Genomic DNA, 26,551 nt, shown 5'->3' on the forward strand with positions numbered 1-26,551 from the left:
AGCTTCCATTTCAACAATTTGTGTTGCAATACCGGGTAGGTCTGGAAGGAAAACCACCAGAATTCGCCCAGCTAAGTGGTCCACCCAGCTTAAGCGAGGCATAACAATTGGCTGTAGTCTGACAGAAGAAGCGAAGCCAATCTAAAATTATTCAGTAGCGAATCAGCTCGACTAACTATGCTAGCCCCATAAAGCTGACTCAATCTGCGCGCCTTCTGAGTTTGGATTTAATCGTTTAGAAACGGAAAAATTGTAATGCCGGGTTGTGGATCAAAAGTTACAATTTGCCAATCATAACACAGATTGGTCTGGTGCAGCAATATCTCGAAGTTATAGGTGGGAATTATTATCCCTAAAATGGTATTTCATATGTAATATACAATATACCGTGTCCCCTTTCATATTGTTTCAATCGCCAATAACAAAACCGCAACTCTGATGTCGACATTCAACATAGTGGCATGACGACGAGTTGTCATGACCATTCTTTGCTGTATTTCCGGTTAACCCGGCCGGAAGTTGTGTGCCGTAACTAGTCTCGGCACGCAATCCCGGGTTTAGCTTTGAGCTAGACCTTTGCGGCGGAGCAGAAGCTACATGCTGTCATATAGCCAAGAGCTCTGTTTCCAAGGTACTACGTGCCCATTTAAATCAGGAATTCTGCACAAAGGTACGTAAGCCTAGGCGATGTCACCTCCACTAGCCAGGGAATAAGACAAAAGCTGGGTAAGAAACGGGAAGTATAGCTTTGAGGAGTGTGCAACCTTGACCAAATGACGTTTGTACAATTGGGCTAGTTAAATAGTTCTGACGAGACCGTGGCCATCAGTGAATGACTCTGCCATTTGTTTTCATGTCAAAAAAGTAGCAACTGTCGAAATGGTTTCGCAACACGTCTACGACTTATGCCAAGTAAAAGAAACGGTGAGCTCCGTCTTGGCAAGCGATCCAAGCCAGACACCAGGAAATGCCATCAAAAAGCTATATGGTCATCACGAGCACGGACTGCATCACAAAATCTCAGCCAAAGAAGGCACGGAGAAAAGTGAAAATGCCATCGAAGCAGCCCTCCAATGCGGTCGTTGGGGCCCGGCGACCCCAAGTCCGCTGTTTCTCCAAGCCTTCTCCGACTCTCTACAGTGCCTGAATGAAGACCCAATGGCAGGTGTCGTGTCGCCGCCATTAATGGGCTCTCATGGAACTATGCCTCTCACAGTCATTGCTCCCCTTGCCGATGTCATGCGCCACTGCTCGAATCTCATCGTGCGGGCTGAGAAGGAAGTTTTCTTCATTACATGCTCCTGGGCACCGTCAGTAGCGCAAGCTCTAGTTAAAGGGTCTCTGATCGAACTCTCGAAGCGAGCCGGAAAGGCAGGGAGACGAGTGGTGGCTAAGATCATGTATGACAAGCCAGGACCATGCAACGCTGTAAACCCGCATCAGTTCGTCAAACCAAAGTCGTATACCTCCAAGACGATCGATTTGCCTTCGCCCGAGCAGATTCCAAACGTCGACCTTGAGGTGGTCAGCTTGCATCGAATATTCTTGGGTACTCTGCACGCCAAGTTCTGCGTCGTGGACCGCAAAATTGCTGCTGTCATGAGTAACAACACCGAAGACAACGATAATCTCGAGATGATGGTCCATGTTGAAGGACCAATAGTCGATAGCATATACGACACTGCTCTGATAACTTGGCAAAATGCTCTTCACCCAGACCCTCCATGTCTCCAGACACCAGAAACTGAGGGCAGATTGCATCCCACAGCCGATAGTTCCACTACGATGGAAAACCATGCCTCACATCTTCAAGGCTTTACTACCATACAAGCTGACAATGAAAAACCCCTACCGGAGCATTTCCCCGATCGCCCTCACTACGATAGTGACATAGAGGGAGAGGTCAGGCGCATGCAGTCATGTTACGCCCTGAAAGAGGGAGAATCACGTCTCCAGGCAGCAAATCGCCAGCTAAATCTTGCAGTTGAGCATCCAATCGAGCCTACAGGACCAGAAATTGACGCGGGAGACGAAATGACTCCATACATCTCTACCATCGGTGATGGGAAGCCAGTCCCGATGGCACTTGTATCTCGGCCACCATATGGGGCTATGGACTCAAAAAGCGTCCACGTGCCTCAAAACGAAGCATGGCTATCATTGATCAGGAATGCCAAACAAAACATCTTCATTCAGACGCCGGATTTGAACGCTGCCCCGTTGATTCCAGCGCTCAAAGAAGCACTGAAGCGTGGAGTGGAAGTCACATATTATGTATGTTTTGGCTACAACGATCCAGGAGAAATGATCCCCGGGCAAGGCGGAACAAATGACCAAATCGCCCAGAACCTCGTCTCGTCCCTCGGCAAAGATGGCCCTGAACGTAAACTCTTGCACATATACAACTACGTTGGAAAGGACCAAGACCATCCCATCCATCACTCATTCAAAGCTCGCTCCTGTCATATTAAGCTTTTGATCGTCGATGGCAGTGTCGGAATCCAAGGAAGTGGTAATCAAGACACTCAATCTTGGTTTCACAGTCAGGAGATCAATCTCATGGTAGATAGCGTGGAGATATGTCAGAAGTGGAGAGAATGTATTGATAGGAACCAGAACACAAAGAGGTTTGGTAGGGTTGCTGAAGATGGCATTTGGAGGGATGCTGAGGGGAAGCCTGGAAAAGGATACATGGGAAACCCAGGGACTGTTATGGGCTTGGTCAAAGGTGTTTATGGCATGGTAATGAAAATGAAAGGTGCAGGGGGATTTTAGTAAGTTTATCATGGTAATACACGATTGATGTGATGATGCAATAGGTATCCGGGTTCTATGTCTGACGTCATTTTAATAGGTTCTGGAGACATTGAACGAGGATGGGTTTGTCTGTTATATTGAAGGAGAATACAATGCATGCAAGCACTTGTAATATGCCTTCACCAAGACCTGTCAATAATTTAGAAATACGTATTAATCTGTAATGAATGCTTGATAGACACGACTAAAACCCCTGTATTTGTTGATCTGTAGCAGCAAACACGGTGAAGTGACTCATGTAGGCTCTTGCCCCAATTCAAATCAACCAATCACTGAGGCTTATGCTTCGTAGTACATAACCAGTGATGATCCTTGACCCCGCAGCTTATAACAGACATAATGGCTACTTTGCATCTATTTCCCTCTACTAGAATCTCACTCCAACAACTTTATCAAAAATGCCATCTGCAACAGACATTCAATCGCTCCCTTCAGAAGTTCTGAGGAATATTCTTTTCTTCGTGCGCAACGAGAAAAATGGCCCATGTTCGATTAAAGGGTGCCGCTTAGTTTCACATTACTTCAACAATGCTGCATCGCCATTGCTGCTCACCCAAGTTTCTGTTTGCCTTACCTCGAAATCCTTTAATCGTTTAGAGGATATTTGCAACCACCCTGTTTTCAGCAAGTCAGTGCAAAGCGTCCGCATAGTCACGTCTTACTACGAAGCCGAATTAGCCTGCAATCGGCCACTGTTCATGCTCGAGGCCAAAGCCAGACTGCTTCGACATGTAGAGACCATGCAGAGGTCGAGATCATACCGGAATAAGTATCCTCTCACGCAAGAACAATCCCGGTGGCTGTCAAATATGGCTTGGAGGACAGAGCCTGAATTCGAACAACTTTTCAGTGACCAAGTTGACGAAGAATCACCAACGCCCACCCAAAGGCTATTTCTCAAGCTTTATGATATGTACAAAGAATTATACAATGATCAGCAGCAGATTCGAGAAGGCCGAAGCCACATCACTCGGCTATGCGCCGCTCTGAGTTCCTTGTCCAACCTGGTATCATTTGAGCTAAACGATATAAGAAATATGGGAGGCATGGAACATTTGGATGCTTCTGACTTTGCTCATACTGGATATGATCATACAATACTGCAACACTTCAGCCCTATCTTGCGCAAGTCAAGATGGTGTGGCTCATTCAAGACGATTCATACTGCGACTCCACCGGTTGAGATGATCGGAACATTGTGCTCCGAGCTTGCAGACAAAGGTCTGAGACCTGGAATAATTCGTCTCCGTTTGGTTCCTCCCCCTAGCATGCAAGCCTGGCACCTATCACCATCGCAACAGTCGGGAGTAAAGAAATTAGTCGCCCAAACCACTAAACTAGCACTGTATGTGGATTTCCAGGCGCGGAGCTATGAACTCAAGAATAATCCTAAACACGAAATGCTTGCACTCTGCTCTATCACTCAGTCATGGATGAGTGCACCTCATCTTGAGGATATGCACGTTGAGTTTATTGGCTATCCTCCGCTCAACATCCGGCCAACTGTTTCCTTAGATGATATTCTGCCAGCCAACCTTTGGTGGCCACGGCTTCGGTCTCTAAGCCTGCATAATCAACCTTTTACAGTGATGGAGCTGAAGTCCTTGGTTGCTCGACACTCGGAGACCCTGCGCGACTTGGACTTGCAAGCTTGTTGGTTAGCTGATGGCAGCTGGGATGATGTTAAGGAAGCTGTTAAAAACCAACAGGAACTGGAGAGAAGTAGTATTAAATACCCAGCAGGTGGAAACCAGAGCTAAGCAACAGACACAATGCTGTTATAAGCTTCCAAGAATAAGCTATAGTTCAAGCATCTGGATTTAGAACCCATGTCCCTCTCCCTCCATAAGGCCTCCATGTGCCACTTCTTGAACTTCCATATTCCGTCTTTGCCATCCCTCACCAACACCATAACTTGCTTGTTTCATCCAATTAGTCTTCCCTGACTCGAAATGAGTCCCTAGCCCTGCAGATAATGCTGGACGAGTATGTTCACCGTTAGTTTCGCTGTTACTGCCATGGCCCTGTAACATCGATGTGAATACCGGTATTGGTAATGAAATGAGTCGTGTGCATGGCTCCAATATCGTCGAAGCTATGTGCATTGGCGTTATTGAATCCATAGTAGTCCTTACTATTAATGGTAAGCATGATGTCTGATGTCATACCGGCTCAGGTATACATGGCTTTCATCGAGAGCAGACATAATGTAGTATGAGGCGTCAACTATTGCCTGGCGAGCGGCGAGACCGTCAAATCTAGTCGTAATACTGAGACTCATTGTTGGCTTGCTGAATCGGAGATTACAGAGAAATATATTCGGCTCATGAAGATCTTGAGTCACGATACGAACTGGGTCAGTTTTCAAGCCGCAGAGACATAGGAGTAAGCAGCTATTTTAGACAAGGTAGTGTGCGGTATGTGATCTTTCATAATGAGCCATGAAGGTATGGCTTGTGATAAAGTGAAAGGTAAGTTAGGCTATGTATAAAAGAGGTACATCAGGAGCATTGTAATATATGCGATAGAAGTTACAATGCGCTTCCTGACACATGTTATGTTTGCAGGATGGTTGAGCTAAGTAGAGACTTGGTATAATGTCGCAGATATAAGATTATTATCTCAGCCTAATTGAGAAACTGGCTAAAGTAATCTGCTATACTAGAAGCATCGCTCAAGCCTGTTGCAAAGCTGAGGATAGTATCAGGACGAATGACAACGATGGCTCCTGCAGCCAGGTCTATTCCATATTGTGCATGGGCACTTCCATCTCCATCAAAGTAGCAATTACCGAGAGCAGGGCCACCGAGAGCGGACCAAGCACTACCAGCAGAACCAGCCATGATGGTTGCAAGGCGAATCAAGTCTTTATGTGAGTCTGTAACGCTCTCCAAACAGTCTCTAACGGTTTGGAAACCATTCTTGGTTAAGGCGGTGTTACCGGCAAAGACCACGATACTCCAACGACCAGGGGTTCCGTCCTGCAGAAGAGCATCGTAGAGACGCAGAGGGACGTTGATTCCCGGACCACGAATTAGGGCGTCAGGACAACGTTTGCCAGTCTGAAGACAAGTATCACGAGGATTTTGATTAAGGACTGACTTGGCATACGAAACACCCAGCCCAACGTTGAAGCTGATGTTTTCGGTCCAGGTTTTCCACAAAATCTCATCGGCGGTGAGTCCCTGGGACTCGTATCGTGCAGGGATGTTACCAGAAATGACACTCGAGGCTTCTGTATCAATTGAGATCAGTCGTGTCGCTGCTGCATGTCGCTCCGTATGGTACGTGTCGAGGACTGAGTCTTTGTACCAGCCTTTGACGGCTCCAGCCAACTTCCAGACCAGGTTAGTGGCGTCGTGGATGCCAGTATTCATGCCTTGGGCAAATCCGGATGAATGAATATGAGCAGCGTCTCCACCGAGCAGGACATACTTGTCCTTTCGGAACAACTGTGTAACGCCCTGTCGAATCCTGTCAGAGAGTTAGCCAGCTCCCCCGGGGAAATATTGGCTCCAAAGAGGGTCCCTTGCTTACTTGTAATGTGTCCACCAGTCAAGTCTATCAACATGCAGCTTAAAAGGCTTGACAGAATCGATGGCTTCCTGGACGGCTTCAGTCTCCGTAATGCCATTAGGATACTTGGCCAGAAGATGTGGGGTCAAAGCATATCCGATGCGGTGAGCGTCTCCATCCAGCTTGACCCATAAGACGTTCCCATGATGCTCTGTTTCGATCGAGGCAAATCCGAGGCATTCGCCTGGCATATCTGTTGAAATCTTCCCATCGATTCGAATCCATTCATAGCTGGTCGATTGGAAGTCCATAGTGATACCGCTTAGTTGCCGCACAGATGACGCACCGCCGTCAGCACCGAGCAGATATTTGCTTTTACCAATTAGCAGTCGCTTCAAGGCACTCGGGCTGGGATAAATACCTGCGAACATGACTTTGACCCTTGGTCGGATGTTCAAGGGTAGCAGTGATATGGAATCCATCGTTGAGAGAGGTGTCGATGCTGTAAGCCACTAATTTCCAGCCGTACCAGACAGACTTGCCACATTTCTCATAGTGAGAGAGAAAGACCTCCTCAGAGTTACATTGACGAATGTTCAAAAGGTAGTCATGGTAGCTAAGCTTGGCGGCATCAAACATATCGTTCCAGCCACGTTCGTTGACTCTGTTGCCGTTTTTGAAGTTGACGCTACTTCGGGCCACGAATCCCTTCTGAAGCAGGTCGCCCGTCACACCTAGGGGCTCGAGTAACTCCAGAGAGCGAGGATAGAGCGTAGTGGCGCGACCAGCGGCAACTTGTACGTTGCGCTCTCGCTTGTCTGCATGTGGTTAGGAGACACAAGTAATGATGGAAATATTTATTTCCGGGTTAAGCTCACCCAGCACTATCGTGTCAACGCCTTGCTTGGCAAGACCGATGGAAGTCAGAAGGCCCATGGGACCGGCTCCAACAATTAGCACGTCTGTGGTGCTAAGGGGACTCATGATTGATCAAGCTATGGGGTCTCGATAAGTGATTTATAAGACACAAATGCTTAAGGCAAAGGCAATAAAGAAGTGTGCTATGGGCTAAATGTGATGTTACCACAGCGGCTCCTTTATATTAATTTTGGGAAACCGCTTGAGTTAATAATTTCCCATATTTTATACCGCGTGGCGATGATGACTATCAGGAGCCCCGTATCATGAAAATTCAACGGGATCTCGGACTACTGCTTATCAGCCGCGCTTGGGCCTATGTTGACTCGACATTCACGTATTCAGTGTTGAAGTTGGTGGATCCTCTTCTGGCGCCGGCTAATTAGTAGCTGAAATCAGGCTTTTGGCCGAGCCTAGACTAGAACAAGTAGGAGTGAGGCCCACGCCGACGATGCCGCGGATAAAACTTATCCGCCGCTACTGCTACTTCCTATTTCCGTCTTCCTCTCACACAACAATTATTCTTACAAACCGTTGTTTTTCAGCCAACAGCACATTCCTTTATGCTCTCATCGATGGGAAAAAAACCAGACTTGGAGCTATCTACGCCCAAGACATCAAAGACAGGCTATTCCAATCATCCAACATGGAGAAAGCCGAGCGGGTGTATTCCGCATGTATCCCATGCAGGCAAAAGAAACGCAAGGTTCGTCATGCCCCCCCCCCTATATCTGGATTTTCACTAACACGTCACGGTTGTTAGTGCGATGGCCAAAGTCCCCAATGTTCTCCATGCAAATTGCGCGGAGCCGACTGCAGCTGGACGCTACGTCAGAAACCATTTAGGTAATTATGTCTTGTTATGCTGACATCAAAATCCTCAGCTGACTGAGGTACTCCCATGTAGTATTGTACGGCGTGATGGCACTTACATTCAATCCCTTGAGGCTCAAGTTCGGCATCTCTCAACTATTATTAAAGGGATGCATACTGGTTCATCGCTAGAACAGACACATGCAATAATTAAGGGTTCCCCAGACCTTTTACTACCCGGATTTCTACCAAACAGCCGGTCTTGTGTAAAAAGGTCCGAACTTGCGTTGGAGAACTTCTCCTCCCTCAACTGGAGATGGTCGGCTTTGCCAGGCGAGAAGTTAATCTTTTCGGGCCCTGGCAAGTTCACTACTCCAGAGCCTTCAGTAATCGAAATGTTTGCAACTAACTCAAGAACCTCTTTCCAAATGCCTAGGGATAGAGCTCTTACCCTGGTACAGATGTTCAGTCAGCAGGTGGAGCTGAAGAACCGGATGATGGACTTTTTCCTCAATTCCATCAACATATACCACTTGTTCGTCGACCCATCATGGGTTTTATTTTATCCCTCATTCCCCGAGAATGATCAAGAACTGCAGTTTCTATATAGTGCGATATTTTCTGTCTCAGCCCACTGCTTAAATATCTCAGCGGATTTAGAAAGTGCGTTGCTAGCCTACGCTGAGATGCGGGCTCAGTCGTGCTTTAGCCTGAGACCATCTGTATATGTTATTAAGGCGACGTCTATTCTTGCTTGGTTCAAGCAAACCTTGTTTCATCGATCAGATGGCTTTGCATATCAATGTATGTCAAATTGTATCTGATCTCTGGTGAAGCCAGCTAATTATACCAGATATGGCTTTGGGGCTTTCTACGCATCTTTACTTGGAAAGTCTATTTAACCCCGGCTCTGAGACAGAAAGTAGGATGAGTCGCCAAGACAAAATCAAGACTTTCTGGTCCTTATTACTGGCCGAACGGTATAACCCCACCGTCCCTTACAATTCCTCTCATCTGCTAGATCACTTCTGACAAACATCCTCAACTAGAACATCAACACCAGGTCTCGGAATCCCACGAGCTATCATATGGGACGCCGAAAACATACCTCTCCCCGATAACGGTTTTCTCAGCTCCAATGACCATTCAGCACTGTATTTTAGATGCAACTGTCAGTTGCTACGTTTGAACCAGACTTATATCGACGCCATGTAAGATATTTAACTGTTTCCCTCTGATCTGGTACTTACTTCTTAATAGCTATATGCCAGGCTTTGAAAAGCTACATATCGCCCAGCGAGAGGCACAGATATTTCAAGCCTTAGGCGCCATGAATGCATTTAGACACGAAATTAAGCACCTGGAAACCACTAAATTCAGTACACCATCACTGCCGCAATCCGCGTTCTGGATAGCATACTGTGCAGCTATAATCAATCTGTTTCGGCCATTTCTTGATGGTTCCTCGGCATACAAGTTCAATGATGGCACCACTCCACTTGAACGTGTAACTACCGCTGCCGATGAAGTGGCCGAGATCTTGAGGAGGTTAATTAGCGATGGGGTGACTAGAGATTTGCCACCTTCTGCTCTGCATCACATTCTTCGAGCCGCGCTTGTGCAATGTTTAAATATGACAGCGCAGGATAGAAAGGTCGTTGATTATGCCCAAAGGAATTTGAAAGTCCTTTTCACAGTCCTCTCTGAGATGAGGGTGATATGGGAACGCCCTGCAGAATTATATCTAAGCTTTCTAAGATATATTATCCAGATCTGGGGATTGCAAGAGACTTAAAGCCTATATCATATCTTAATGCAATAACTAGCATCCAGAAAACACCATAGTATAACTGCAGTTGCTTGCCGTCTTGACTACTGCCTTGTCTAGAGAAGGCGCTATAACGACAATTGGAATTGGATATACATAAGATGTGAATGCCACGCTTGGAATTCGCAACGCTAGACACTGTTTGGCATCGACTCCACCAGCCTTGTAGATATTTTGCCAAGTGAAATTCCCTTGCAAGGTGACTATGATAAGAATGGATGGGATTGACTTGCTAATCCCCAAGCTATCTATCCTCGTTAAACTGAGTAAAACCCCTTCTTGTTCCAGAATGCAATAAATCGCTTAATTATATCTGGGTTCAGTGCCACATAATGAATACCGCTACCCGCAAGAGCCTTGATAGCATTTGTCGAGTCGTAGATCGGAGAATGCTGGCTTACCTCAAGTCTTGTAAAGTTGCCCAATACCTTTTCTTCCAACAGTGGCATGACAGGCGCAAGAGGATCATCAGGAAGTATCTTTTCAGATAATTGTGTAATCCAGTTAGGGTAGTTTGTGAGTTCAACTCTGTAGCCAGCTTGACAGAGAAGAGAGCAAGTCTTGTTCACAGACACTGAATCTTCAATGTTTGGTGCGACAAGGCAATATGACCTCCCGATATTTTTTGTTGAGCGTGAGATGTGTAGCATGGCTTTGACGACATAGTCAACTGTAACATAAGCCGGATCGAGATCGATCTTGAGCCATGCACCAAGTTTGATGCAGCTGGAAATGAGTCGCGAAACAAGGTCGTTGGGATTACTCGCTCCCGTGACAGAATGGCCAATGATGAAGCCGGGCCGATAAATAACGATTGGGAAGCCACGATCTCTCATGCGTCGTACCATTCCCTCAGCCGTCCACTGGCTCTGGGAATAACCGACATCGAATCTCACACCTTGTATATGGGGACCTAGAGGTTCGTCTCCAAGGACCCTCTTGGTGCCTAGAAAGTATCCTGTCTGACCCCATGTATCGATGCTAGACACGTAGTGAAATGTCTTCCGTCGCCCTCGTGCAGCAAGACGGAGCATGTTGCGAGTTCCAAGGATGTTGGTATCGTAGTGCTCATGATAAGAGTCACAGAAATTGATCTTGGCAGCGAGGTGAAAGATGGCGCTAGACCAATTGGCAAGCCAGTCAAACTTGGCCGATCCAAGACCGAGATCTCGACTCGTGACATCCCCTGGCAATACCATGATCTTGGTAGTCAAAGCAAAGTCATCAGGCCATAGATCGTATTTCTGCATATTGGCTTGAAGGCGACGAACAAGGCAAGCCACCTGTTTGACATTTGGGTGACGCAGAAGCTCGTCAAGTAAAAAGGCACCAACGAAGCCAGTCGCACCAGTCAAGAATATCTTACCTTGGTCTGGGTCTTCCCAGTTTGGCGTCTCCTCGATGTCATCCACCATGTCGACGTCCTTGATCCATTTATCCGCATCGTTAGGCGCAGTGATGGACTTCGCATCACTCTCGAGGAAATGAAGCAAGCTTGCAAAGCGCGAATGGCAGTATAAGTCATGCATGGAGATGAGGCGTCCGAACTGCTTCTTAATACGAGCAATAAGAGCAGCGTTTTGGAGTGAGGTGGCGCCCAGAGCCATGAAGTCGTCATCATCCTGGATAGGCGAAACTCCCAGAATGTACTCCCACATAGACTTCAGCGTAGCCTTTCTTGATGAAGCGGAATCATTCCCATTCGTGAGGATCGAACTGGGGGTGGTTGGTCCCGCTTTAGCAAGGCCCTCGGAAAAGGCACGACGATCAATCTTGCCTGTGGAGTCCACAGCAAGATGTTCAACGATTTCAAACCTGTCGGGAACCATGTAATGAGGTAGTGTGTTCCGGGCAAAATATACCAGATCTTGTGCTTCGGTAGTGGCATTGTCATAGGGCACGACAAACGCGACTAGAACCGCAACACCATCGGAATCTGGTGCTGGCCGATTCACGACAATGACAGATTGAACAAGTTCGCTTTCGAGGAGATTTCTCTCAATCTCTTCAAGTTCCACTCGAAAGCTCCCGTGCTTCAATTGGTTGTCTCTGCGTCCGATAAAATCTAGGCCGCCGTCATCTCTCCATTCGGCCACGTCGCCAGTCCGGTAATACCGAGTGTGAGGGTCGCTATAGTCATTGTACGTGTCCCCAATAGCACCATTGAGTACTCGGGTGCTGAACTTGATGAATATCGACTCATCGGGAGTTTGTTGACTCAGATACCCGAGTGTTTGTTGAGGTCCAGCAATGCAGATCTCGCCCCGCTGCTCTGTATCGCGAATGACCTGGTGAGATTCATCTATGAGGAGAATCTTCATCTGGCCAATAGAATGTCCAATACCAATCCGATCACAAAGTGTCTCTTTCACATATACCTCTTGCATAGTCGCCAGGGTGGTGCACTCAGTCGGGCCATACGTGTTCCAAAGATGCTGCGGAGGGCTGTGCTCAAGAACAGCGCGCATGGCTATCTTATTGGCAACATCAACTGCAGTGAGAAGGTGTCGAAGACTATGAAAAGAGTCGGGCGATGACTTGGCGATGATGTGGAAAAGGGCAGCAGGCATAATCATGATGGTGATGCTGTGACGTTCGAGATAGCTCTTTAGTACGGTAGAATCAACTACTACCACCTTTGGAATGATGACGATAGTGGCACCGCTGAGCAGAGTCACCCAGACTTCGAAAAGGCTGAGATCAAAACCAGGGTCGTTGAAAGCAGCCACCCGATCTTTGGGGTACAATGGTGTTACTGGGGTACTGGTTGACAGGTGCATAATGGCAGAGCTGCTGATCTGCACACCCTTAGGTTTACCAGTTGAGCCAGAGGTAAACAGGATGTGCGTACGATGTGATTCACTCCACGAGGAACCAGGGTACGCCGTTGCATCGGTGGATATTTCTGAGGCTAGTCCATCGCTGAGATGGAGAAGAGTGATACCCTCAGAAGAGAAGGTCGAATTCTCGTCGCAAATGACGAACTGCGCATTGGAATCGCTCAGCATGCTTGCAATACGATGAGATGGCGCTGTAGGGGAGATTGGAACACAAGTTGCACCAGCCACGAGAATGGCTAACTGCGCGATAACCTGACGATGATCAACATCGAACAAGATCCCTACAGCCTCGCCGTATTTGACGCCGCGTTCCTGTAGGAATTGTGCAATAGTTTTGGCTGAGTTTACGAGTTCGCCATAAGAGACAGAACGAGACCCGTCAACAACCGCAATGGCTTCTGGAGCTGTAGTGCCCCGGGAAATAATATTGTTCAGCATTGCTGTGATTTCAGCAAGTAGCAATTGAATCGGAAAGACGTAAAATAAATGCTAGGTTAATCTTTGTCCTTATTAAACCATTCGTCAATGTCGCGTGTTGAACTTCTTATTCTTTACAACGAGACATAAGAGAGACTGCCGTAGATCAGTAGCGTGGTACTGCAGGCGGGGTTAGAGCTTCTTGTTCTGGTTGTTGGTCGTTGGTCATAGACAAACACAACCTGTAGGACAAGTGACTAATGCAGCGCTAGAGCGGTTTGGCAGCCTTCAGGCCCATTAGACAATTCGTGGTAAGTTATTGTCAACCATCAACAAACACAAACCTGCAGCAACGTCAGCCAATGCAACCCACAAAGTGAACTCGCAAGCGGGCAGCAACGACGGCAGTTTGACGGCATAACCAATGAAAAGACCAGTAACCCAGGCTAGTCATGTCCTACAAGACAATATGACTCGCCATATGTGATGCCTCTAAACACATCACGAGACCGACGGCATCGATAGTGTCATGGAATATCTTGCGAGAGATGTTCGTGTTTTCACACAGCGCCCACACCGACGGAGTTGACAGCGTCACGGGATGCCTTGAGAGAGATGTCGGTCTAACCCTTACACAACACACAGACCGCCAGATATTTCGGCTTCCGTACAAGTCCTGCAGGAGAGTCTATTGTTCTCAAACTTGGCTACTTGCAAAGAGTTATGCGTTGTCAATGCTCTCGTACGATGTTGGCAGAACAATGCCTTCGTTTACCTCCAGTCGACTTGGCAAGCATTGTGTTTGCCATCTTTGGGCTGCAAGGGAATCAAACAGGTAACTTATCGGGTTCACCGCTAGGTGATGCAGTAGGAAAGTCTGTTATGTTCACAAGGAGGTAAACCAGCGACGCAAGCCTCAAAAGACCAACATCAAGCGCGTAGGTTTTCCCGCTGCCTTAACATCCATTGCTCCGCCTAAGACATTAGGAAAATCGTTCTGAATTTGCATCTTTGCTTTCTCTTTGAAACTTCATAGAAGCAAATCCATCATGTCAAAGCCAGATGCACTTGAACAGAACTTGCAACTAATCCTCAAGGACCGGCAAACAAGAGGCTGGCAGCTTGAACCACCAGCCCCGGGTACTCTAACCGGCATGGTTGACTTTGGCTCGAATGACACTTTATCCTTATCCTCTTCTGGCCTTTTACGAGAGGAATTCCTCAAAGAGCTTGGGAAGCACCCCGACTTTATCCTCGGCGGAAGGGCATCCCGTTGGGGTGAAGGCTCAACCGATTACCTTTTCCAACTGGAAGAGCATATTGCCGAGTTCCATAAAGCAGACAGTGCTTTGTTCTTCAACACTGGCTACGAAGCAAATGTTGCTGTCTTTTCGACACTTGCCCAGCCGCATGATGTGGTGCTGTATGATAGCCTCGTCCACGCAAGTATCCGAGAAGGAATGTATAGGAGCCGTGCAACTGCTGTCCCTTTTACCCACAACGACCTGGCAAGTCTACGCCAACGTCTGCTGGACACCAAAAATCAGCATGAAAGAGCTAGATCGGGCCTAGCTCTTGTGTTTGTTGCACTAGAGCCTTTCTATAGTATGGACGGCGATGTGGCACCCCTTGAGGCAATTGTCAGGGAAGTGAAAGAGCAGCTTCCCCACGGGAATGCTGTATTTGTGATCGATGAGGCTCATTCGACAGGACTGGTAGGCCCCTGGGGGTCAGGACTCGTGTCTCATTTGGGCCTGGAAAAAGAATTCTCTATTCGAGTCCATACGTTTGGCAAAGCACATGGGGCTTCTGGAGGTAAACTTCAAATCCAGCTACAATTTTGTTTGGCTATAAAATACTTACTCAATGGCACAGCTGTTGTCTTGTCAAGCAGAGAGTGCAAGCAGGTCCTGCTCAGTTGCGTCCGTGGACTCATTTTCTCCACTGCACCGACCTTCACCACGCTGGCGGCAGTCAAGGCTGGGTATAGCATTTTAGCAAGTATTGAAGGTGAAAGGGTATGTTGTAGGGTCACCAGTATCACGTGTACTCGCTAATTTGAATACATTAGAGACGAGATGTCATACAGTCCAACATAGATCTCTTCTATGATGCTATCAAAAAGCATGTATCATGGCCAGACTGCCAGCACCTCGGTATCATCACCATTCCAATGAAGCCTGAAACAAATACTGTCAAGTCACCAGTTATCCCTGTTATTGCTCCTCATGGCGCAGCAGCAATTCTAGGACAGTTTCTGTGCAATGCAAAGTTTCGCGTTCTTGTTGTTCACTTCCCCGTGGTACCCAAGGACAAGGAGCGAGTCAGGATCAACTTGCACGCGGATCACACGTCTGATCAGATTTTTTCCCTAGTTGACCTGATCCTCGAGTGGACTCAGTCGCGCCGAAAGGCTGGCATGGCTCATTTCCATCTGTAATATACTATATTCGGTACCCATTTGGAATTGTCTAACCCTCCACTCGTATAGCATTAGGGATTAGGGTGCCTAGTGATTGATCCTTGGTGTTCAGGCATCTGATCGCATTTTCAGCAAGCCCGGCGAGGATCAACTTCAATGAAGCCATGTGGACGGGTGGTATGATGCTGTTCGACAACGCCTTTAAGGGAGCGAGAGAAATGCGCGTTAAGTTCCTTCAATAACGTTGGATCTCCTCAAGTTGTGGCCTACGGGCAACAGTGTCGCATTTGTGACCTGGTCAAACGAATAAAAGAGTACACACAAATCCAATTATTTTATTGTTGAGAACCTCTACTACTCTTAGTTTATGGTTGAAGAAAGAGTGACGAGGTCCAGTAATTCAACACCTTTTTTAAGAAATCCCGATTTTTTGAAGTATGACGTCATACTCATGACATTGAAGGCGTAGCATTACAGCTACTTGCCGAGGTTAATAATGGGTGACTCCTTTATATGTGTTTAAAGACATCATGTGCCGAGGAATGTAAATTTACTTTCCATCGGAGATTTATTTACTCGGACTGTGATCAACATAATATAATAAAAATTCCAGTTTATAGTTAACGACTAGCATTCCTTGTCATATCCAGCTACTAAAGTGAGACACATTTGGAGCTTATCACGGCACTAAGTAGAGCAATCTGACTCTAACTAATGTATGTGCCGATGACTTGAAATGTTGGTTAATTGGCCTTCTTAAAATGGGTAGCGTATATTAACGTTTAAGACACGCTCGCACCTCAAGCTTATACAGTACAAAGGCCTACTTACGCCAGCTAAGTTCTTAGCAAAAGCAATAAATTTAATAAATTTATTCATTATTAATATCGCTTCTTTCTGGCAATAGCTCTTAGTCTTAAGATGCTAAGTACAGTTTCAAATAGCATATCTGGCCCAGCTTGCGTCCAGCAGGTAACGTGGGCGCCACGGCACAAGCTTGATCCTGTACTCGAACACGACTCGCAACATGCAGAATGCATCTCAACAATTAATCTACCGACAACGCTGGTGTTTGAAGAGGAGCGGCACTCCAACAATCGGCCGACGACCAAAGTGACGATAAATGCCCAGCTCCACGACATGTGCGCATCACTCATTACCCAGCGTCGAAACGTGATAAAGGAACTCGTCGATACGGAGAGAATTTTCATCAAAGATATGCAAATTCTGCTTCATATCTATAAAGGGACTGCAGACGCTTGCCCTGGACTAGACTTCGGGGCGATACAGCTTATTTTCCGTAACATCGACGACATTGTTTCCGTCCACACCTCCTTTCAATCAGAGCTTGAGAAGTCTGCGGCGAGTGTTTATAATCATCATCACGAGAAACCTCCTGTAGGCAACAAAAATATCTCTACGACAAACTTCAATCAAAACAATTTGATACAAGTCAGTGAAGCTGAAGACAGAAGGGCATGGATCGGGCGTGCCTTTATGCTCAATATCGATAGCATAAGTATGGTCGTTGAGAAGTTCCTACAAAAGGGTGAGGAGGTTGGAGAGTATTTAGTGGTCATTCAAAAGCATCCCGCCGTTGTTTACTGGATGGAGCAGTGCAGGGAGGTCACAGAGCACCTTACGCATGCCTGGGATCTTGGATCACTATTAATCAAACCTTTACAGAGAATAATGAGGTATCCGATACTCATAAAGGCGTTGTTGCAGCATACGCCCCATGACTATCCGGATAGGAAAGACTTACTTGAGGCTCGGGAGCGTTTCAATGCTCTGCTCTTCCAGTTCAAGACGACAACGAACCTATTCAAAGCGACACCAAGGCCAATAACCAAAACATATACCGGCTCTGTAGCCAAACCTGGTATGAGGCGAACGCTAAGGAAGTCGATGTCTAAGATGCGACTGTGGAGTCACCGCCTGAATGGAAATCAGAGTCGTGTAGACGACCGCCGGGTTTGCAGTGCCCCACTGGACGATGTTACAGATGAACGAGGTCCATGTGGTGCGCACGAAATGTCCTTGACGAACCCGTTTAGCCGAGCCAAGGGCGACCACGGATTCCCTCACACATGGTACTCTTCTCGATCAGCACCCGATTTACTCACAAAGACGAGCAAATGAAAGGACAGCCAACATATTGATGGCAACCCTCTAGGTGATAGGTTGACTTTCCTACAGAGCTGTCCTTTAGAAAACGGCTGGATATTGTCTGAAGCATGGTCTTGGGTTTGCCGGGTTTGGAATTATGCTACTTACAGAAGAGGCCCTTCGCCCAGAGGCTTGCACAACTAATTCTATAGGATACACGCAGCCGCAATATCGCTGTAGCAATGCTAGAGAACTAAACTGTAGCACAATAGAGGAGTTGAGTTGAGCAGGATATTAAAAGCTATCCTACTCAGTTATGTACTAATGTTTGTTTGGGTTAAATGGCAATGAGGTAGCTTTAATTGTATCTAATTTTACTTCTAGAAATTTAATATCTCTATTGGTATAAGAACAGATGTTGGCTGTTCTCAGGCAACTAATTACTGTCCTATTACCTATATTATGCATAGGATACAGAGATGAGAATGAAAAGAGAGCTAAATATGTGACTGTAAGTTTCTCAATTTAGCCAAGATTTAGAAGAGTGACTGAAGGAGATCCGGTCACGTGGTCGGCTTCCTTGCAATCTCCCCGGCGCAAGCTCAATGGATTCATATCGGGGACAATGCGGCGATCATCGGCCAAGCACCGGCAAAGCCTACCGAGATAAGTGCTTCGGATTGAGAGGCTGTGAATTCACCCCGTGATAGCACTGTAGTTTCTCAGAAAGTCAGGGATAAAAAGCGATGAAGCGAAAGTCAGCAATAGAATCTGGAAGCATTGTGCCGCGACTCTTACTATTTGTGTTGAACAATTGAAGGTTATGGATCCAACAGAACAATGTTTCAGAACCAACTTGGCAAAGGCTTTACCCAGTCTGTCAACCGCCACACAAGCCGTACACGCGGATGATGTTCTCAACAATGTCGACGACGTGGCACCGCCGATTCACGTTGCCGCGACCTTCCGCTATCCACGAAATCCAGAGCGCATGCGAGAACACCACGAGAGACCTTCCTATCCGGTTCTAGAAGTCGGGGAACACTGCTACTCAAGACAATCCACGCCAGGATTGTCGCGCCTTGAAGCCGTCTTGTCTTCTGTTCTAGCACAACCCTGCCTTGCCTACTCTTCTGGTCTTGCGGCATTTCATGCCTTGCTGATCATGTTGAAACCTAGGAGCGTCTCTATCGGTGCCGGATACCACGGATGTCATGGGACCCTCGAGCTCTATGCCCGTTCATCTGGGACACAGATACTATCTCTCGACTGTGCCGTCGACCAATTAGGTTCCGGCGACTTGATACACCTCGAGACGCCAGTCAATCCGACAGGGAAAGCATTTGACATTCAGTATTACGCAGACCGCGCCCATTCCAGAGGTGCCTATCTCAGCGTAGACTCAACATTTGCTCCTCCTCCACTACAAGATGCATTCATTCAGGGTGCAGATATTGTTATGCACTCTGGCACAAAATACATTGGAGGCCATTCTGATTTCTTATGTGGCATTCTGGCGGTCAAGGGTGGCAGCCCCGGCGATGAATGGCTGCAGCAACTTCATCGGGATCGATTGTACCTTGGGTCTGTGATGGCAGGTTTCGACAGCTGGCTTGCAACTAGGAGCATCCGCACTCTAGAGATGAGAGTTCTCAAACAAAGCCAGTCAGCCGAGGCCATCGTTAGTGCATTGAGACTTGGATTGGTAGGGTCTTGTCGGCAGCCACCCTCGATAGGTCTCAGCGCGAAAGAAACTAAGATCATCCAGAAAGTGGTTAAAGAGGTTCACCACGCCAGCCTGCAAGACGAGGCTAATATCGAAGGGAGTTGGCTGCGAAAACAGATGCCCCGAGGATATGGACCTGTGTTTTCTCTAACGCTCCACAAGGTGGAATATGCGCGGAACCTTCCGTCCAAGTTGATACTCTTCCATCATGCAACCAGCCTCGGGGGTGTAGAAAGCTTGATCGAGTGGAGGACGATGACGGACTCGACGGTGACCAAGGACTTTCTGAGAATCAGCATTGGTGTGGAGGATCCGGGAGATCTCTTGGCGGATCTACTCCGAGGTCTAGAGGCTGTTCTGGCTGAGGATAGTTGATATTCGAGTACTATAGTGTAACTGAATGAACGCTGGGTCAATATAATCTGTTTCCTGTTCAAGAAATGAGAGCTAGCTATACCTTTCATCCTGCAATTCTCTCTATAGTACAGCGAGCTAGAACTAGAGATTTCCTACTTCCCATATTCCGAAAAAGGGGCCACCTGAATCTTGAAATTGAAAGAACGGATCATAGGCCATATCCAAAGACATAGGCCAAGAAGCAAGAGGGGTTTGTTCAGTGGAAGATCCGAATGTTTCTGGAATAGAACAAGATTGAGCTACAGGATTTGCCTGGGACTCCTGCGTTCCTTGGCCAGATCTCGTTCTTCTCCTTCCGGGTTGTGGCGGCAAGGCTTGGCCATTCCCCAAACTCACTTCCACAGTTGGGCTGTGGAAATTATCTATCTCAACGATGTCTTCTCCATCATCCGTGTTGTCCTCTGGAAACAGAGAACTGCCGTCGAAAAGACTTCGTGTCTGTGGAGAACTGGTTGTGCCTCTGTAAGCACCAGAGTTGTAAAGAAGAATATCCCACATTAAACGCGTGTTGATAGAAATGGTCCTCGGTGGAGGGACCTCTTGGTCTTTTCCCTGCTCATGGTCCACCTCGAATGCTGCCCGGATCAACGACTGGAGTCTTTCATGCTGCTGAAAATTAGTGTTCTGTTCCGGAATACAGATATATGATGATCCTACTTACCAACCATCTACATGAAGGCCAGAGCAAAGCCAGCTCAGCCAAAAATGCGACACATTTCGCCAGTCTGTCTAGAGCTGCCTCCCTGGTAGTTTTGTCGGCCGCCCGACAAAAGTAGATGTGAATAGTCGCCGCTATCGACGCACAATGACCAATAAATGGATCCGAGACGCGATAATCTTTATGTATGACCATCTCTATGAGACGTGCAACCCAAATGCTGTGGATAAAAGCAAGTTCAGATGATGTCTTCCAGAACGTGTTGGGAACTCCTAACTGAGCCGACTGTTGCGGTCGCGAAGAGTACAGAAAGGGATGGTTTAGCATGTTATGGATCGTGTGATATGCGAATTGCTGATATATCCACGGACTCCAATATCCTCGATTGCTCTGAAGGTGTCGGTTTTCTTGCTCAGTAAATCGCGCGCTATCAAATCGGTGCCGATCTGGGAATTTCGTCTCCGAGTCCATGAGATAGGCGTTGATGACTGCGTATCCGGACTCAATGGACCAAGGAGGCGGTGCGTTGTTGGTCTGTTGGGCCCATTGCTTTACATATGTCCGGACCTCTCCCCACAGCGTAGACGTCTGGAGCATATAGGCCCATATCCCGCTCTTCTTGTCGGCGCTCGTTGTTTCGTCCTGACCTGAAATGTCTTCATGTGGAATGGCTGGGGGCCTTTCGTTGACGCTCTTCCGCGGGTCTGTATACGTCGCGATGTATTGCGGCCTGGTAATATCTTGTAATATGTCCGTAGTGAAGGACTGATGTCCGTACATCTGCTGCAGCAAGTGCAGGCTCCAAAACACTCTTCTTCGCGTCTCTGCACGCGTGCCAAAGTCTTCAATGGCGCAGGCCTCAACATCAAGATTGGCACATTTAGCAAGCGTGTTTGCCATGCCTATATGCAGATGTGCCAGGGTCGTTTTGTTGGCTATATAGCACGTTCAGCACATGGTGACCAGCTAAATTAAGCAGGGCGCTTACCTTGTATATTGGCCAGTGTCAGGATGCACAGATTCTGAACGGTGGTTATCGAAACCTTGCCCTCGCCTACCTGGTGCATGATTCCCTCTCTTGCAGCCTGTGCGTAGCTCTGGCCTAGTTCGTGCACACGGCCTTGAAAGAAAGGATGTTTTGAATGACACGAAGCAAGGGCCAGCAAGGCCAGCATTGTCTCCTCACTACAATCCTGCATGGAAGAAAAGTCTTGTCGGTTGAAGAGCCATAAAGGCTGCTTGTGACAATATTGAAAATATGCACCGATGACATCTTCCAGAACGTCATTCGGAGGCAATATGCTGCTTCAGCTACTTAGCCAACGACACGATGCAACGGACAACCCTCTCTCAACCTACCTAGTCGTTGTGGAGCTATCCATCTCAACACTCGGCGATAGTGGTAGCTGCCAGTCCTGGAATTGGGCCGAGTTCTCCAATATTCTGGTATAAGACTCCATTTCACCATTCGCCCTATTTGATTGCAGTGGGCATCGTTAGCCACATAAACCCATAGAGCAAGAATCGAAGTGCTGATCATACTCTTGCCTTTCCATCATACGAATTTTTGCTTCGAGCTGGGCAAGTCGTCTCTCCTAAACGTCACCCGTCGTGAGTAACAAGACTTTATTATGCTCACGCGCCTCCAATAAGCATACTGTGTCTATAGAATTGCTTCCATTTTGAGGCCCTGAGGTCACAGGGTTCCCTCGAACTTCTGGGTACGTGCACGTTTTTGAAAGGCGAGTGCAGCTCGAACAAGCTGGTCTCTCTCCCGGACACCGGGTCTTCTTCCTCCTACGGATACTGAATTAATATTGGACCGCCTAGTGCCAGAATAGCACGACAAACGCGTCAATTGGCTACTGGAGGACTCACCGACAGTTCTCGCACGCCTGGTGTAGACGCTTGTGTGATCGACTGCCGTACATGACGTGTATTTGCTCAATTCATGAGACAACAGATAGCGAGAAAAGAGGGGTGTCGTCTGAGTATGAAGCTGGGCCATTACTTTTATATACAGTCTTATCAAATGCGGGGATGAGCATCGGAGTCCAAACTTAACTGTATTAGGTGCGGGGCCGACGGTGGTGATCACCGTTAGCGTGACTTGTTTAGGGTAATTCATGAACTTGGACCATGTATAGCAGATTAATTCCTAATATTTCTTGCTCCCAATATTCCACATTTGCTCAAAGCAATGAATGTGCATATTCTTCGCCGGTACATGATCGTTCCTGATGACTTTTTATGACACGGTCACTGGTGGGTTAGGCGACACAAAGTAGGACAAACCCCTCCTCTATCTGTTCGTCATCTAGGTGCTCTGATCGTTTTGGTCGACTGTTCCTGAGACAATTTTGCCCGTACAAAAAGAGTAAGCCCCTGCCCAGCAAGTGTAGGGCAGGTCCAGGCCGTTTTCCTCAGCTTGGTCCAGGATATACGTATCGCTGTCACAGCTGAAGGTATAGTCTTTGTCTCGAGTCTTTATGGTGACTTGGTAGGACGGCATGCTGAGGTCTTGGTGGGTGTTTGTAATCCGATTGAGAATGGGCAAGATTGTTGGAGAATTTAGAACCATAAGACAATTTAACGGGTCTTTTTTGGTTCTACCGGGCCAAGATACAAGACGAGGTTATAGGCCAAGACCTCTTATCAGAATGAAGAGCTCATTGTTGTATCCATTGAATGTGACGTTATTGATTGGCAAGATCCTGATCTCGGAATCCGAATCTTGAGCCCTTCAAGTATGGGTAGGACAAACAAACGCTTGTGGGTCGACGGCATATGGTGGCGAACATTTGGGCTACATTTTACCAAGAGCTAAATGAACATAATTCGGGACATCGGAAAGACGTTAGCCATAGTGACATCATCCGTAAAGTGAAGATACGAGATTTTCTTCTTTTCTTGTGTGGTGACACTGATTGCGTCAGACGACGCTCGGCCCAACAAAAGCAAGCATCGTGAAACCAATGAGGTCGATGATATATGTTGCTGACCCGGACGAAGACACCCATGTAAAGGGTTACAGGTATGACAGCATTTCTGAGCCATAACTAAACCAAAAAACGGAGCTATCCCGAGCGAGCCCATTATTACCAGCAATGAACTACAGTGGAAGCCTGACAACTGATGAAGTTGTATCACATCGGTCAAAATTTTGTCGGTACTTAGATATAGAATTGCTTTAATCTCAACTACAGCTTTTGTGTATAAGAGAATTCCACGTCATGCAAGAATTAAAAACCCACCTCCATTCGATTATGTCAAATTCCACCGAAAATATCCACGCCCAGCCGATGCCGGCCGGTTTGCAGACGATAGAAGCTTCTGAACCTGCCGCGCCAAAAGCAGCACTCCATTCCAGATTAACAGATCTAGTCAATGGCGCCCCAGTAATGCTCTTCATGAAGGGCGTGCCCAAGTGCCCATTATGTCGCTTCAGCCGACATATCGTTCGCATCTTGGACCACCATGGCATTCATTACAGTTCTTTCTATGTACTGAAGGATGAGACCGTTCGTCTGGGCATCAAGGAACATGCCGACTGGCCGACTTTCCCCCAGTTATGGGCCAATGGTCAATTAGTTGGCGGGTTGGATATTGTAAGTACAGCTCGCTTCCAGGGAATATTTGATGTCGATAGTGACGATGGATAGGTAAAGGAAGAGCTTTCCGCCAATCCAGAGTTTCTGAGTGCACAAAGAGTACCTGAGATAGAAGACGATGCGGCAAGGGTCATGGCTTAGTGTATGGATGGGCGAGTGGTCATTTATGCTACATTATCAAAACATTCATTATAAGCGTGAAACATCATCGGCGACGTAATAGATCGATACAAATTCCGCTCTATTAATGCCTTCCCCGCAGGTACAATCTCTAATCCATGGAACAAGAACCTATCACTTTCTTACCCCTTACTCTCACATCTCCAGGAAGAAAGGCATTCCTTGTAAAGCGCACTATATCCGTATCAAAACTCACCACTCCATATCAGCACTATCAGCCTTGCAAGCTAGTCCATCGCAAAATTCATCATCGCCCTTTGTGACCTCAGAAGTCGATACATGTCGCCGAGCAGGCCATATCTCCCCCTTCGAATCCTGCTCCTTTCTATGGTGCTCAGTCACAATCTGTCTCACCGTATTCTGGAAGAAGATCGGCGCGCTCTCCAAGTCAGGATGCAGCTCTCCGTTGGTAAAGACACCTGCTTCCAGGTTCTTCTGCACCGCATCGCACAAGTACTTGTCTTCTCCGAGAACCCGCTTGAAGAAGGAGTTAGTTCTTTCGAATTCTTCGTCGGTGGCGTCTTTATGGCGATAGACTTCATACTCCATTGAACATGTGCCAACTGATGTCGGTACGCATCGCATCATGTAGAAGAAATGCGGCCTGTATGATAAAAACGAGATTAGATCTGCCCGTCGATCAAGCGTGCAAAGAAATCACTAGCACTTACGAAACAGTCATGCAGGCGTTGGGGAAATAGTAGGTGCTACTGATCTTGATGTCGTCTTTTTCAGTTCCCTTTTTTGGCCGCGAAAAGTGCTGAATGTAACCCGGCTTGGACACGGTGTAGTAAAAGGACAAATCTGCTATGGCTTTAACATCTGGATGCGCAACCTGGCAATGATAACATTCGTTGTAGTTATCTGCAAGGGTTTTCCAGTTGTAATTGCCTGGCATGCCCCAGACGTGATCGAACTGATATTGAAAGAAGTCAAAATGTTTGAACCGCTCCTGTGAGTCAACCCCCTCAAAGTCGTCCGTCCATTTCACTTCTGGCTCCGGGGATGCATCCAAGTTGACCCAGACGAAGCCAATGGCATCGATATGCACATGGACAGGAAAGAGGCTGTGGTTATCTTTGTTGAACGCCGGGACGGTGTCGAAGCGCGGTGCCTTGGCAAGCTTTCCGTTGATGCCGTACGACCAACCGTGATATTTGCAGGAGAAGATCTTGGCGTTTCCCGCCTCTTCTGTGACGATTGGAAACGCTCTGTGCCTGCAGATGTTATGAAAGCCGTTGATGGTCTCTCCGTCTTTGTCCAGGCACAGCACAAAAGCATAGCCTGCCTCCTCGAAGCGGAGAAAGTCTCCCGGCTTGGTGAAGCGTAATTTGTGCGTGGCGAGAAGCCATCGCTTGGAGAAGATAGCGCGTCGCTCAAGCTGATACATTTCGTCCTGGCGGTACCATGATGCGGGGAGGGCCCTTGGCTCTGGAGACTCTGATTTGCCAGATAGAATAGCGTTTCCATTTACGCCAGTCATGGCCAGCACCGAACCGAGTTTTGAGAACATGGTATTGATATGAGATTATTAAAGATCAGGCAAAGCTATCAGCAGGAGGTATTCGAGTCTGCTTGCAATAAAGACATAAATTAGATGTCACTAAAAGGAATACGAGAACTATCTCTTGACTTATCTAGCCATCCTTCAACCGTCTTCCCATAATCTATCAACGGGAGACATGGCGTACAATCTGAGAGTTCAGACGGTCCGACCTCCCCGTATACTTCTCCGATTTCCTGTCTCCCTTATTTGGTCACGTCATTGTTTTGCAACTGGTCGTATCTTTGTTACGACAATGCGTTGTTTGGACGGGAAATGTGTCGCATGACTATTGCCTTGTTCGGGCAACTGCTAATCTCCCCGTCCCGCCCATACCTCTCTCGGGAAGGCCAAAGTAACTCTCCCCGACCACGTGCCAGGTTATCTGCATCAGTTCAACCCCCTCATACACGTCGGAATGTGGACTTGGTACGCCGTCCTGAAATCAACTCGTTCTGATTGGTTGATTCTCACAGAACGGGCTATTTATGGGTCTTTGGATATCAAGCAGTAATCAATTGATGCGTAACATTGCTTTCGAAGTCGAGCTAAAGCGTCGGAGATTGCGATTCCTGTCCGCCGTATCCCATACCATATCTCATTACCCCGCTCCAGGAACAGAAATTCTTAGTTTCAGACTGATGCGAACTGGCAGATTAACGAATCAGGAGTATTCAATGGTAAGCTATACCAGGTTATGAAATGTGCCCGATCACTGCTGGCTAGATAAGAATGG

General features: G+C 47.3%; 12 protein-coding genes across 12 annotated transcripts; 7 read left to right on the forward strand and 5 right to left on the reverse strand.

Annotated features, from left to right (window-relative positions):
* Window positions 1-879: 879 nt before the first annotated feature.
* FPRO_07253 (uncharacterized protein) lies at window positions 880-2,775 on the forward strand (the record flags this gene model as incomplete). The annotated part of the gene is made up of 1 exon (XM_031218577.1): window positions 880-2,775. One exon carries the CDS (start codon window positions 880-882, stop codon window positions 2,773-2,775), a length of 1,896 nt encoding a protein of 631 aa, XP_031084421.1.
* Window positions 2,776-3,215: 440 nt separating this feature from the next.
* Window positions 3,216-4,577, forward strand: FPRO_07252 (uncharacterized protein; the record flags this gene model as incomplete). The annotated part of the gene is made up of 1 exon (XM_031218578.1): window positions 3,216-4,577. The coding sequence occupies one exon, from the start codon at window positions 3,216-3,218 to the stop codon at window positions 4,575-4,577; it is 1,362 nt and encodes a 453-aa protein (XP_031084422.1).
* An 867-nt stretch (window positions 4,578-5,444) lies between these two features.
* On the reverse strand, window positions 5,445-7,317 carry FPRO_07251 (related to 2-polyprenyl-6-methoxyphenol hydroxylase and related FAD-dependent oxidoreductases; the record flags this gene model as incomplete). The annotated part of the gene is made up of 4 exons (XM_031218579.1): window positions 5,445-6,291; window positions 6,355-6,705; window positions 6,755-7,151; window positions 7,212-7,317. The coding sequence occupies 4 exons, from the start codon at window positions 7,315-7,317 to the stop codon at window positions 5,445-5,447; spliced, it is 1,701 nt and encodes a 566-aa protein (XP_031084423.1).
* A 580-nt stretch (window positions 7,318-7,897) lies between these two features.
* On the forward strand, window positions 7,898-9,859 carry FPRO_07250 (uncharacterized protein; the record flags this gene model as incomplete). The annotated part of the gene is made up of 6 exons (XM_031218580.1): window positions 7,898-7,957; window positions 8,015-8,097; window positions 8,159-8,868; window positions 8,918-9,044; window positions 9,114-9,275; window positions 9,325-9,859. The coding sequence occupies 6 exons, from the start codon at window positions 7,898-7,900 to the stop codon at window positions 9,857-9,859; spliced, it is 1,677 nt and encodes a 558-aa protein (XP_031084424.1).
* A 290-nt stretch (window positions 9,860-10,149) lies between these two features.
* Window positions 10,150-13,170, reverse strand: FPRO_07249 (uncharacterized protein; the record flags this gene model as incomplete). The annotated part of the gene is made up of 1 exon (XM_031218581.1): window positions 10,150-13,170. The coding sequence occupies one exon, from the start codon at window positions 13,168-13,170 to the stop codon at window positions 10,150-10,152; it is 3,021 nt and encodes a 1,006-aa protein (XP_031084425.1).
* A 1,028-nt stretch (window positions 13,171-14,198) lies between these two features.
* FPRO_07248 (uncharacterized protein) lies at window positions 14,199-15,589 on the forward strand (the record flags this gene model as incomplete). The annotated part of the gene is made up of 3 exons (XM_031218583.1): window positions 14,199-14,964; window positions 15,025-15,167; window positions 15,221-15,589. The coding sequence occupies 3 exons, from the start codon at window positions 14,199-14,201 to the stop codon at window positions 15,587-15,589; spliced, it is 1,278 nt and encodes a 425-aa protein (XP_031084426.1).
* A 903-nt stretch (window positions 15,590-16,492) lies between these two features.
* On the forward strand, window positions 16,493-17,713 carry FPRO_07247 (uncharacterized protein; the record flags this gene model as incomplete). The annotated part of the gene is made up of 1 exon (XM_031218584.1): window positions 16,493-17,713. One exon carries the CDS (start codon window positions 16,493-16,495, stop codon window positions 17,711-17,713), a length of 1,221 nt encoding a protein of 406 aa, XP_031084427.1.
* Window positions 17,714-18,503: 790 nt separating this feature from the next.
* FPRO_07246 (uncharacterized protein) lies at window positions 18,504-19,781 on the forward strand (the record flags this gene model as incomplete). The annotated part of the gene is made up of 1 exon (XM_031218585.1): window positions 18,504-19,781. The coding sequence occupies one exon, from the start codon at window positions 18,504-18,506 to the stop codon at window positions 19,779-19,781; it is 1,278 nt and encodes a 425-aa protein (XP_031084428.1).
* Window positions 19,782-19,904: 123 nt separating this feature from the next.
* On the reverse strand, window positions 19,905-21,941 carry FPRO_07245 (uncharacterized protein; the record flags this gene model as incomplete). The annotated part of the gene is made up of 4 exons (XM_031218586.1): window positions 19,905-20,429; window positions 20,485-21,416; window positions 21,470-21,783; window positions 21,841-21,941. The coding sequence occupies 4 exons, from the start codon at window positions 21,939-21,941 to the stop codon at window positions 19,905-19,907; spliced, it is 1,872 nt and encodes a 623-aa protein (XP_031084429.1).
* Window positions 21,942-22,177: 236 nt separating this feature from the next.
* FPRO_07244 (uncharacterized protein) lies at window positions 22,178-22,412 on the reverse strand (the record flags this gene model as incomplete). Its single annotated transcript, XM_031218587.1, has 2 exons — window positions 22,178-22,307; window positions 22,360-22,412. The coding sequence occupies 2 exons, from the start codon at window positions 22,410-22,412 to the stop codon at window positions 22,178-22,180; spliced, it is 183 nt and encodes a 60-aa protein (XP_031084430.1).
* Window positions 22,413-23,747: 1,335 nt separating this feature from the next.
* On the forward strand, window positions 23,748-24,233 carry FPRO_07243 (putative glutaredoxin; the record flags this gene model as incomplete). Its single annotated transcript, XM_031218588.1, has 2 exons — window positions 23,748-24,089; window positions 24,144-24,233. The coding sequence occupies 2 exons, from the start codon at window positions 23,748-23,750 to the stop codon at window positions 24,231-24,233; spliced, it is 432 nt and encodes a 143-aa protein (XP_031084431.1).
* A 231-nt stretch (window positions 24,234-24,464) lies between these two features.
* Window positions 24,465-25,785, reverse strand: FPRO_07242 (uncharacterized protein; the record flags this gene model as incomplete). The annotated part of the gene is made up of 2 exons (XM_031218589.1): window positions 24,465-24,876; window positions 24,944-25,785. The coding sequence occupies 2 exons, from the start codon at window positions 25,783-25,785 to the stop codon at window positions 24,465-24,467; spliced, it is 1,254 nt and encodes a 417-aa protein (XP_031084432.1).
* Between the last annotated feature and the right edge of the window lie 766 nt (window positions 25,786-26,551).

Source organism: Fusarium proliferatum (genome assembly GCF_900067095.1).
Source record: "Fusarium proliferatum ET1 genome assembly, contig: FPRO_scaffold007, whole genome shotgun sequence".
NCBI classification, from domain to species: Eukaryota; Fungi; Ascomycota; class Sordariomycetes; order Hypocreales; family Nectriaceae; genus Fusarium; species Fusarium proliferatum.